The 12572-nt window shown below is 51.4% G+C and overlaps 1 protein-coding gene and 1 long non-coding RNA gene across 4 annotated transcripts in view; one reads left to right on the top strand and one right to left on the bottom strand.

The window, feature by feature from the left end:
* Nucleotides 1-12572, bottom strand: part of CDH12 (cadherin 12) — a 914698-nt gene that overhangs the window by 165057 nt on the left and 737069 nt on the right. For all 3 annotated transcript variants that reach the window (XM_045005599.1, XM_045005600.1, XM_045005601.1), the window contains one exon: nt 7405-7699. In XM_045005599.1, coding sequence (XP_044861534.1) covers nt 7405-7699 — 295 coding nt within the window. The remainder of the gene's footprint in view (nt 1-7404; nt 7700-12572) is intronic.
* LOC123363960 overlaps nt 1-12572 on the top strand; it is a 75556-nt gene that overhangs the window by 28138 nt on the left and 34846 nt on the right. The window lies entirely within an intron of this gene.

The raw sequence follows: 12572 nt of genomic DNA, 5'->3' as shown, positions 1-12572 counted from the left end.
GGCCATAACGGCACCGCATATATACCTCAGCCGACCCACCCGACCCTCAGTTCCTTCTTACCGCCCGTGTCGGTCGTTGGAACAGCGGAGTGCAGCTTGTCTGACCTCCGCTTCCCTAGCTTCCTCATAGTTTTTCTCTGTAAAAATTTGTACATAGTTCTTAGCTTAGCTTAGGTTTTCTTGTTTTGATAGTTTAAAATCAGTTTAGTGTTAGATAGTTAGCGGGTTCGGGGGTTAGCCCCACCCGCACCCGGGACCGGAGCGTATGCCCAGCTCCCCGGGTTTCAAGCCGTGCTCGGCCTGCCGCAGGCCTATGCCTACAGGAGATCCTCATAGCTCCTGCTTGAAGTGCTTAGGAGAGTCGCACTTATCTACTAAGTGCCCAATTTGCAAGGCTTTCAAGCCTCTCACTAAGAGGGAAAGAGACATTAGGCTGAAACAGCTCCTAATGGAGGCAGCCTTAACCCCTCCGGCCGCGGCACCGCCCCGACGGACTCTCGCAGCACCGCCATGGCGCCGGGCCACTCTGCGGTGCCACCAAAACCGCCATCGGCACCGAAACCGGCCCAAAGACGCTCTCTCTCGCCGAGGGCGAAGAAAGGAAAGGCCGCTGCCTCCAGAGTGCGCCCCGTCCGGACCGCCCGGCACCAAAACCTGCCGCGGCACCGGTTCCTCTGCCGCAGACGCTTCTGCCGGCACCGGCGACTCCGGCCCCTGAGAGGCCGTCGAGCCCGGCACCTGTAACCTCCCCAGCTCCGACCGCGGTTGAGATCCACTGCCATCGACTCCTGAGACCTTCGAGGCGGCACGGGACCTCATTGCCCTGACAGAACCGGTTGTGCCACCGCCCCCGGCGCCGCCGGTGCGGGCGCCCCGCTCCATGGGCAAGCTGTCCATGTTTAGGCCACCTGCTGGCACCGACTCTGACTGGCACCGAACCCGTTCCCATTCTCGACGCCGATCCCGCTCCTGCTCTCGGCGCCGATCACGATCTGGCCGTCGATCGCACCGCCGCTTGCAGTCCCGGCACCGCTCAACCACGCGGCACCGGTCGGACTCGCGGCACCGGTCGTTCTCTCGATCTCCGACCCGTCACTCCCGGCACCGATCAACCTCTCGGTACCGATATGGCCGCCGCTACTCGCGGAGTTGCTCCCGGCACCGATCATGGAGATCCCGGTCGACCTCCCAGCACCGCACCGGTCGCAGGTCCCATTCTCGCTCCTGCTCTCGATACCGAGATGCCTCCCGGCACCGTTCACCACAAAGGCGGGAAATGAGATCTGTGGGCACTTCGGCGCAAGGCTTATCTGCTCCTCCTTGGCCCTCTCGACACGCTTCGGCCTCCTCACACGCCGACAGCTACTATGTCGATGACCACGACTCTCAGGTCCCTTCGGGAGTTTTCCGGCAATCCGATCCTGCGGACCAGGACCCAAATCAGTGGGGTTATTGGACCCCTTGGGCCTACCACCAAAGCCAAGGCCCTCCTGTGCCTCCTATGCGCACCGTATCGCATGAGCCACGCGTCCCAGAGGCTACCGTAAGCCGCCCCCCAGTTGACACTGAGGTACCATCCGGTGCAGACGAAGGGGCTCAGCCTGCCCAGGAACCTCTGGGGCAGGAACCTTTACAGGGGCCGGATGCTGACCAAGATGCCATTCTGCCCAGCACTTCTTCCTCCTCCTCTCCCCCGGATGAGGCGGTGGCAGGCTCGTCATCAGCGGGTCCCCCGCCAATTGACTTAAGAGTGCACCAAGAGCTCCTTCGCAGGGTGGCACTGCGAATGGATCTGCAGGCTGAGGAGGTATCGGAAGTCAGTGATCCGATAGTGACCATTTTGTCCGCGGACGCTCCAACCCGCATAGCTCTCCCCTTCATAAGGACTATCCAGGCGAATGCTGATACCTTGTGGCAGACTCCGTCGTCTATTGCGCCCACAGCCCGAGGGGTGGAACGCAGATACATGGTCCCTTCCAGGGGGTACGAACATTTGTATGTGCACCCTGCCCCCTCGTCCTTAGTGGTGCAGTCGGTCAACGACAAAGAGCGCAACGGCCAGCAGGGCCCCGCTCCTAAGTCAAAGGAGGCCAAGCGCATGGACTTGCTTGGTTGCAAGATCTACTCTGCCGGTGCCCTACAGATCCATGTGGCCAACCAGCAGGCCTTGCTAAGCCGCTACGGCCATGACACTTGGGCTGAGGTAGAAAAATACAAAGAGCTCCTGCCTCAGGATTCCCGACAGGAGTTTTCAGCCTTCGTAGAAGAAGGCAAAAAGGTGGCATGCACCTCCTTACAGGCCTCTTTAGACGCGGCTGACTCGGCGGCACGTACTGTAGCCTCGGGTGTTACCATGCGCCGGATCTCTTGGCTCCAGAGTTCGACGCTTCCTCCTGAGGTTCAATATACCATTCAGGACCTTCCTTTTGATTCGAAGGAGCTCTTTTCTGAAAAGACGGACTCCAAGCTTCAAAATCTAAAGGACAACAGGGTTATCACCCGCACTTTGGGGATGCATACCCTGGCTACCCAGAGGCGTCCGTTCCGTCCCCAGTTTAACCGCCCTTACTATATGCCTAGCTACAGGCAAGACTCTGGTCGGCGGCGGGGTCGTGGTGGCCGTGGGCGACGGCCTGGCAACCAACCGTCCCAAGGGCGAGCCCCCTCTAAACCACCGGGGCCTAAACCATCTTTTTGAAGATGCGCCCGGGGACGACATACCAGCTCCTCCTCCAAATTCCTCCCTGCTTTTTTCCAACCGCCTTTCCTATTTCCTCCCGGCGTGGGCCCAGCTGACCACCGATGCCTGGGTCCTGCGCACTGTGGAACGTGGTTACCAAGTCCAATTCGTTTCACCTCCACCTTCCCACCCCCCCTTCCCAGTCCCTCTTCAGGGACCCCTCTCACGAGCAACTCCTCTTACAAGAGGTGCACTCGCTCCTAGCCATCGGAGCGGTCGAGAAGGTTCCGGACGCGGAACGGGGCAAGGGGTTTTATTCCCGTTATTTTTTGATCCCCAAGTCCAAAGGAGGCCTTCGACCCATTCTCGACGTGCGAGGACTCAACGCATACATGCTGAAGTTGAAGTTCCACATGGTATCCCTCGGGGTCATTATCCCTACTTTGGATCCAGGAGACTGGTATGCCGCCCTCGATATGAAGGACGCTTATTTTCATATCGCCATCTTCCCACCGCACAGATGCTTCCTCCGTTTCACAATCGCTCACCTACACTTCCAGTTTGCGGTACTCCCCTTCGGCCTCTCCACGGCCCCAAGGGTGTTCACAAAGTGCATGGCCGTTGTCGCCGCCCACCTCCGTCGACGTGGCATCTCCGTTTTTCCCTACCTGGATGACTGGCTCATCAGGGGGGACTCGCAGGCCACGGTCCAGCAACATGTCACAGAGATCAAAGACTTATTCACGCGCCTAGGCCTACTTCTCAACATAGAGAAGTCCACCTTAGTTCCAACTCAGAGGTTGGATTTTATTGGTGCGGCCCTGGACTCCTCTCTAGCCAGAGCCTTCCTTCCGCAGGTCCGGTTCCAGGCCCTTACGCAGCTAATCCGCGACCTACAGGCCTCTCGGATGACCTCGGCCCGTGCTTGCCTCCGCCTCCTCGGTCATATGGCGGCTTGCACACACGTCACTCCGTTTGCCAGGCTCCACCTCCGCCCGCTTCAGCTGTGGCTCCATTCCAGGTACCGCCCACACAGGGACCCCCTGGATACCATACTCACCATCCCAGCGGGTGTCCTTCAATCCCTGGATTGGTGGCTGACCCCGTCCCACGTATGTGCGGGGGTCCCATTCCAGGCTCCTCAACCTTCCCTGTCTCTTGGATGGGGAGGCCATCTCGGCGATCTTCAGACTCAAGGTCTTTGGTCGCTGCAGGAATTGAACATGCACATCAACGTCAGGGAGCTCCGGGCAGTACGCCTGGCCTGCCGAGCGTTCCAGACTCGCCTCCACGGCCGTTGTGTCTCGGTCTTTATGGACAACACAATGGCCATGTACTATATCAACAAGCAAGGCGGGACCCGCTCATCCCCCCTCTGCAACGAGGCGATGCTACTGTGGGAATTCTGCATAGCCCACTCGATACATCTGGTGGCGTCGTTCCTTCCTGGCATCAAGAACACCATCGCGGATCGCCTGAGCAGGTCCTTTCTCTGCCACGAGTGGTCGCTGAGAGCAGACATCGCTCATGCCATTTTCCGACAGTGGGGATTTCCCCATGTAGACTTGTTTGCATCCCGATTGAACCCCAAATGCCAGGAGTTTTGCTCCTTTCAAGGCCTGGCACCGGGGTCTCTGTCGGACGCATTTCTCCTTCCATGGACTCGTCACCTGTTCTACGCCTTTCCTCCGTTTCCCCTCATACACAAGGTCCTGCTGAAGCTCCGACGGGACAAGGCGCGTCTCATCTTAATTGCGCCAGCGTGGCCCAGGCAACCCTGGTTCATCACGCTGCTCCGTCTATCGGTAGCCAGCCCAATTCCTCTACCGCTTCACCCAGATCTTATAATGCAAGATCACGGTACTCTCCATCACCCGAACCTGCCGGCCCTCCACCTCACGGCGTGGCTCCTCAGTGGCTAGACCAGACGGAGTTGCGCTGCTCTGCTCCCGTGCAGCACGTTTTATTGAGCAGCAGAAAGCCTTCCACTCGATCTACCTACCTGGCCAAGTGGAAGCGCTTCGCTTGCTGGGCTCAAGCACGTGACGCTATTCCTTCGGAACTCCCGCTTCCGATGGTCCTGGAGTATCTCTGGTCGCTAAAACAACAAGGTCTTGCGCTGTCCTCCATCAAAGTGCACTTAGCGGCCACCTCCGCTTTCCACCCCGCTGAGGCGGGATATACGCTGTTTTCTCACCCGCTGACTACTCGCTTCAGAAAGGGCCTTGATCGTCTCTACCCCCAGGTGCGTCATCCGACTCCCACCTGGGACCTCAATCTGGTCCTCAACAGGCTCATGTCTCCGCCCTTCGAGCCGCTGGCCACCTGCTCTTTGCTGTACCTCTCATGGAAGACGGTTTTTCTCGTGGCTATCACATCCGCCAGACGAGTCTCTGAGCTCAAGGCACTCATGGCAGACCCGCCATACACCGTTTTCCATAAGGACAAGGTACAGCTATGTCCACATCCGGTGTTTCTCCCAAAGGTAGTGTCCGCCTTCCACAATAACCAGGATATCTTCCTGCCAGTTTTCTTTCCAAAACCTCACGCATCTCCAAGAGAGCAACGACTTCACTCCCTCGATGTTCGCAGGGCGTTGGCTTTCTATGTTGATCGGACAAGACCGTTCCGCAAATCTCCGCAACTGTTTGTGGCAATTGCTGACCGGATGCAAGGTCTTCCTGTCTCATCGCAGCGAATCTCCTCGTGGCTCACAGAGTGCATTCGCACCTGCTATAACTTGGCTAATGTCCCCTTGGGCCATCTCACCGCCCACTCTACCAGGGCCCAGGCGTCCTCCGCTGCCTTTCTGGCGCAAGTACCCATACAAGAGATATGCAGAGCGGCGACCTGGTCGTCCGTCCATACTTTCGCCTCACACTACGCCCTGGTCCAACAGTCGAGAGGTGACGCAGCCTTTGGCTCTGCGGTCCTGCATACCGCCACGTCTCACTCCGACCCCACCGCCTAGGTAAGGCTTGGGATTCACCTAACTGGAATGGATATGAGCAATCACTCGAAGAAGAAAAAACGGTTACTTACCTTTGTAACTGTTGTTCTTCGAGATGTGTTGCTCATATCCATTCCACACCCACCCTCCTTCCCCACTGTCGGAGTAGCCGGCAAGAAGGAACTGAGGGTTGGGTGGGTCGGCTGAGGTATATATGTGGTGCCGTTATGGCGCCACTCCAGGGGGTGCTCAGCCGACCCACTGGGGTTGCTAGGGTAAAAGTCTTCCGACGAAAGTGCACGCGGCGCGCACACACCTAACTGGAATGGATATGAGCAACACATCTCGAAGAACAACAGTTACAAAGGTAAGTAACCGTTTTTTTCTATATAAACATACCTATCAGCAATAGGGGAAAAGAATTTCCTAATAATGCAAGCAGTGATATTGGTCATCATTTCTTTTTGTCCTGTGGTGTAAGATCATATCCTATTAGCATCCATTTACTATCTGATACATCCTCTCATGGGAACTATATTTTGAACTCAAAATCTAACCAGTCCTTTCTATTATTAACTAATTGAACTGCATGTGCATTTTTATAACTCAGTGAACTTCTCTGAACCCACTTGTTAGGTCAGGATGATAACATGAACTGACTGCCTGATCATATCACATATACAAATGTCATATACATCCCAGTTAATTCCATAAGACAATTTAGGTAGCTGGCTAACCTTTTTTTTTTGCCCCCATGATAGTCTATCCAGTCTCCATTATATGTGCTGTTTGGTTAGAGGGCCAGTAAAAGCCATCTCTACAGTTTCAGAGTTAGACAGCCTTAGCAATTGTTCATACTTGGAGTTTTAAATTATAGCCTAGGAGGTGATGAGCAACTCTGATTTGTGAATGTGCTAGGAAAAGGGGAAGCGGTTTTGGAGTGAGTGCAGAGGGTAATAAACAGCAGAAACCAGGCACCCTATACACGGATATTTGAAAGCTCCTTCCCCCTACCCCATAAATCAGAACTAAGCAAAATTATTGTTGGTCAGGTAGTGCTACCTTGGGAGAGAAACTGGTTCTGTTGTTTGAATTAAAATCCTTGTTTCTATCCCCAGGTTGTATGGATAGCTGATCATGATGTGAGCACAGTTTGTGACCATTTAAGAGCCAGATTGTGGCTGTTCCAGTGGATGCACAAAGTAGTGGGGACCAGGCACCAAGAGTCTTTTCCCCATTGTACCACTGCACAGGCACCTGCCATAATCACCCTGAGTGCAAAGGCTGTGTGAATCTAGCACCCCCATGTGGAGCAGGGGTGGGAGATAGCCTGGTGCTATGGTTCTATGCCAAGCCTCTGCTCTGGACAACTGAGCTGGTGCAAGGAGAGAGCACACTACAATGTGCAAAACACCCTTCCTGTTTGCATTCCTCACAAAGCCCATGGACCCATTTTATTTGAGTTATCCTGGCTCCTACTGCTGAACAGCCCTAAACATACTTGCCCCCAACCCTTCTCAGTGCAGGCTTAAATCCCTTGGTAGCCACTTATGCATTAACTGTGGGGAAGAGAAGAGACTTGAATGTAAGAAGATAATGCTAAAATAAAATTGAAATCTGTATATTCCTAAGAACAAACCCAGCCATTTTCTGTGTTCTAACCATGAATTTTAGGAGCTAAATTTCCCCTGCAGCTTCCTCGGTAGGAAGTTAACATTGAAAACCAGTAAGTAGGATCTAGTTAGTTATCAAGAGGTGTATATTTATTACTCACCCACTGGAGACATTTCCGGTACACTGGCAACATATGGACCATCTAGGAACTTTGGCTCATTATCATTAATGTCCTGCACTTTGATGATGAACTCTGATTCAGGCTCCAGTGGTTTCCTGGTGTCTATGTCCACAGCCTGAGCACGGAGTGTGTAGAAAGGCTTTTCTTCTCGATCAAGGCTCCTTATGGCGTGTATGTCCCCTGTGGTCTCATCGATGGTAAACACTGTGCCAGCTCCATCTCCTGAGAGGGTGTATTTAACAGTGCCCGCTCCCTTGTCCAAGTCAGAATGAAGCTTAACAAAAGAAAAAAAGAAGGGGGGGGGATATTAATGGGTCATTTTGTGCTGGAAGACAGATTATTTTGTGCCCTCTTAATGTCATCTAGGTATAAGAGGAAATGGCTGGCAATATACCAAAGATCATTTGTATCAGTTACTAATATCTAGGAAGGAAGTATTTCAGAATCCTAACTAATTAGAGCCATGCAAATTCCTTACCATAAAAGCTCAAATGCACCAGGTTTTGACTACAAATTTGAAGCTAAAACCAAGGTCATCAGAAGGTTGGCTACCACTTTAAGCAAACCTCGGCCTACTTCAGAACAAACATGAGCTGATTTGCAATTGTGTGTCAAACACATGACATTCATTTGGCTTTTACACACATGCAGATGTTGTGACTGAGTTTTGCTTTTAGATTATAGGTTTTTTAAAACTCCAAACTTTGTTTAAAAGGCATAATGAATTTACTGTGTTATAACTTGGTTCTAAGCAAGCCAGGAAGCTGAAATTAGAACTCATTTAAGGTCAGATTCTACCCTCACTTACACCCATGCAACCCCATTGACTTCAATGTTCAAATATTAATCATTTAGCACACTCCCTACTGTGAACTACAGTAGTTACATTATACCTTGTGACACAGCAACCATTTGGCAAAGGGCCGCCTGCTCTTTACAAACATCTCTCATCTCAGACTTCACAATCTCACTACATCAAACACATATCTTACAGGATATTTACCCATAAAGTATCTAGAGAAAGCTTATAATAATTGCAAGATGTATGTACAGGTAATATTTTTATGAATAAAATAAAATTAGTCACTAGTGGATAACGAGCCTCGTGATGGCCCTTTTGGGCAGGGAGAAATTGCCCCCAGGCCCTGTTTAGCCAGTGACACAATGCAAAGCTCAATTGTTTAGCCTTGTGTGATACTAGGACTTTGCCTCTGGCAGTTTCCCAATAAATGACAAACAATCAAAATCACTTGCAGGTAAAAAAGGAACTTTAGAACAAGAGAGCGATTCACCGTCTGTGACTGTAAACCAAAAGACTGTTTTCAGTATAACACAGGGAGGGAGAAGCACTGGTGAGCCATTTGCCCTTGTGGAGCATGGCCAGGGAGCTCATGAATGTTGGTCCGGCCAGCTCTGCAACAAATTGAATTGGAGGGGCAGGGGTTACTTTATTAGCTAGGAAATAAACTATTGATACATGTAGATCCAGGTTTTTTGTTGCTGTTGTTGTTTGCTTTGTCTTGTAACCATTTATTTCCATCATTTGCTCTCATTTCTTGTTAAACAACAATCCTACTTTTGTTTAATTGCAAGTGCTCAAATGTGCTGGTGATTTACAGAAGCGATGGTTTAAGGTGAAACTGTTAAAACCACCTCAACGAGCAGCGGTTGCTATGTTGGCGGGACAAGCTCTTCTGCCGACATAGCTCTGTGCACACTATCACTTATGCTGGTGAAATGTATGTTGCACGTGGGGCGGGGGGGAGTGTTTTTTCACACCGCTGAACAACATACGTTTTGCCAGCATAAGTGGTAGTGTAGACATGGCCTAAGTGATTTTACTCACAGAGCCCTGGTCTACAATAAAAAATTACTTCGGTATAACCATAGGCGCCAACTTTTGTTGGCACTGGTGGGAGCTCGCGCCTGCCCCCCCCCAACTCAACCCCCTCCCTGGCCCTATTGGATCACTCCCAAAATCCCTACCCTGGCCCTGCCTCTTCCCCAAGCGTGCTGCGTTCCTCCTTCTCCCGCTTCCTTCCCAGGCTTGCCGCGCAAAACAACTGTTTTGCGACACAAGTGCTGGAGGGAGTGGGGAGAAGCAGGACGCAGTGGCCTGCTCAGGGGAGGAGGCGAAGCAGAGGCAGAGGTGAGCTGGGGCAGGGGGGCTGGGGCACGGAGCACCCATGAAGTCAGCGCCTATGGGTATAACTACATCTCTCAGAGATGTGAATTATCCAGACCCCTGGTGATGTAGTTATATTTACCTAACTGCCGGTGTGGACAGCGCTATGTTGCTGGGAGAGCTTCTCCCATTGACATAGCTCCTGCCTCTCATGGAGGAGGAGTTATTAAGCCGATGGCAGACTTAGAGCATCTTCACTACAAGTGCTACAGCAGTGCAAGCTGCATCTGTGCAGTTGTGCCACTGTAAATCTCTAGTGTAGACCTGTCCTCAGAGGGAAAACTAGGGCTGGAACTCAGGCCTGGTCTACACTAAGCGTTTAAACCGGTTTTAGGAGCGTAAAACCGATTTAACGCCACACCCGTCCACACTGAGAGGCCCTTTATATCGATATAAAGGGCTCTTTAAACTGGTTTCTGTACTCCTCCCTAACGAGAGGAGTAGCGCTAGTATCGGAATTACCATATCGGATTAGGGTTAGTGTGGCCGCAGATTGACAGTATTGGCCTCCGGGTGGTATCCCACAGTGCACCACTGACCGCTCTGGACAGCGATCTGAACTTGGAAGCAGTGGCCAGGTAGACAGGAAAAGCCCCACGAACTTTTGAATATTTCCTGTTTGCCCAGCGTGGAGCTCCGATCAGCACGGGTGGCGATGCAGTCCGAAATCAAAATAAAAAAAGAGCTCCAGCATGGACCATGCGGATGTGATCGCAGTAAGGTGTGGAAGCAGGGAAATAATTTACAGGGATTTGAAGGGGATTTTAATGCATGTCAGTCAGTTAGCAAGAGTCAGGCCATACTGTAACCCTAATGACGTGAGACTTGTAGAAGCAAGGATAGTGCGAGGCGAGAGGACAAGAACTGTGTACAAAGTTATTACGACCTTGTAACTGATAACCAAATATGCAGGCTTATTTATCTCACTCCTAAGAAAAGCAAGATAGCAGAATGGCTTATGTATAAACAAAATGTAGTGTTGCTCTTTATTGTCTGTTTTATTGTTAGTTATTGTCTGTAACAAAAGTATTATGGCTTGCTGTAATTGTTTACCAGTTGAGAGACCTGTCCAGGACTGGGGCGACCCTGTGTATGGCACTCTCTCCCTCCATTGTAATTACTGGAGAAATAATAAAGTATTTAATTTTGCTGCACCCAAACAAAAAGCGAGAACTAAGTTTTTCTCCGACAAAGGGCAGGCAAATCTGTTCTATCAGCGCTCCGTTACAGAAGACGAAATTCAAAATCATTTTTAAAAAATCTCCAGACAGACGCCATAGCAGGGACTCAGCGCACTGCTGCGTGACAAGCGTAACGGAAAGCCAAAGAATCAAATGGACGCTCATGGACTGGAGGACTCAAGCTATCCCAGAGTTCCTGCAGTATCCAAAAAGCATTTGCATTCTTGGCTGAGCTCCAAATGCTTCTAGGGTCAAAAACAGTGTCCGCGGTGGGTCAGGGCATAGCTCGGCAATTTACGCACCCCCCCACCCACCCACCCCCAGAAGTGAAAGGGAAAACAATCCTCTCTTGACTCTTTTACATGTCACCCTATCTTTACTGAATGCTGCAGATAGACGCGATGCTGCAGCACTCAACACCAACATCCTTGCTCCCCCCCCCCGCCATGGGTGGCTGATGGTGCAGTAAGACTGATATCCATCGTCATCATCAGCCTATTGGCACATGGGGCAGTGCAAAAGGACTGGTAACCATGCTGACTAGCATCAGTTAGGTTGATCAAGGGTGCCTGCCCCTAATTTTTCCTGGTAGATGGTGCAGTATGGTTGGTAACCACCTTCATCATAGTAACAGGGGGCTGAGCTCCATCAGCCCCCACCCTTCATGTGTAAAGAAAAGATTCAATTGCCCCTGGACTAGCAGCGGGATGCTGGGCTCCTCTCCTACACACTGCTTAATGTCCTGTCTGGACTATCATAGCAGCTGGAGGCTACCTTCCACTCATTTCTCACTAACAAGTCACTGTGTCTTATTCCTGCATTCTTTATTACTTCATCACACAAGTGGGGGGACAATTCTACGGCAGCCCAGGAAGGCTAGGGGAAAGAACGGAATCAACAGGTGGGGTTGTTGCAGGAGCAATCCCCTGTGAATAGCATACCGCTCATAATTTCTGCAGGATCTGACACAGAGCAGCTGTGCTCTCTGGTTCTATGATACAGTGGTTCTCTAGTACATATTCTAGGCAGGACTGATTCTATTTTTAGATACCAAAAAGGAGGGATTGACTCAGGGAGTCATTCCCAATTTTGGCTTTTGCGCCCCTGGCTGATCTCAGCCAGGGGTACTCATGACAGCAGCAAATAGTGCAGTGCAAAAGGACTGGTAGCCATGATCATCTTATTACCGATTTATGGTATGGTAGATGGTGCAGTGTGGCTAGTAACCATTTCTGCTGTCATGCAAAAGCAAAAGCATGCTGCTGTGTAGCGCTGCTGAATCGCCTCTGTCAGCGACATCTAGTACACATACGGTGACAGTCACAAAAGGCAAAACAGGCTCCATGATTGCCATGCTATGGCATCTGCCAGGGCAATCCAGGGAAAAAAGGCGCGAAATGCTTGTCTGCCGTTGCTTTCCCAGAGGAAGGAGTGACTGACGACATTTACCCAGAACCACCCGCGACAATGATTTTTGCCCCATCAGGCACTGGGATCTCAACCCGGAAATTCCAAGGGGCGGGGGAGGCTGAGGGAACTATGGGATAGCTACGGAATAGCTAGTGCAACGCTCCAGAAATCGATGCTAGCCTCGGACCGTGGACGCACACCACCGATTTAATGTGTTTAGTGTGGCCGCGTGCACTCGATTTTATACAATCTGTTTTGCTAAACTGGTTTATGTAAATTCGGAATAATCCCGTAGTGTAGACGTACCCTCAGTAGTTTCTGTCTCACAGTTCCACACATCTGCCAGCCCGTTGGAATGGTAATTGTTTATT

Source organism: Mauremys mutica, chromosome 2 (genome assembly GCF_020497125.1).
Source record: "Mauremys mutica isolate MM-2020 ecotype Southern chromosome 2, ASM2049712v1, whole genome shotgun sequence".
NCBI classification, from domain to species: Eukaryota; Metazoa; Chordata; order Testudines; family Geoemydidae; genus Mauremys; species Mauremys mutica.
This window is presented reverse-complemented; position numbering and strand designations above follow the sequence as displayed.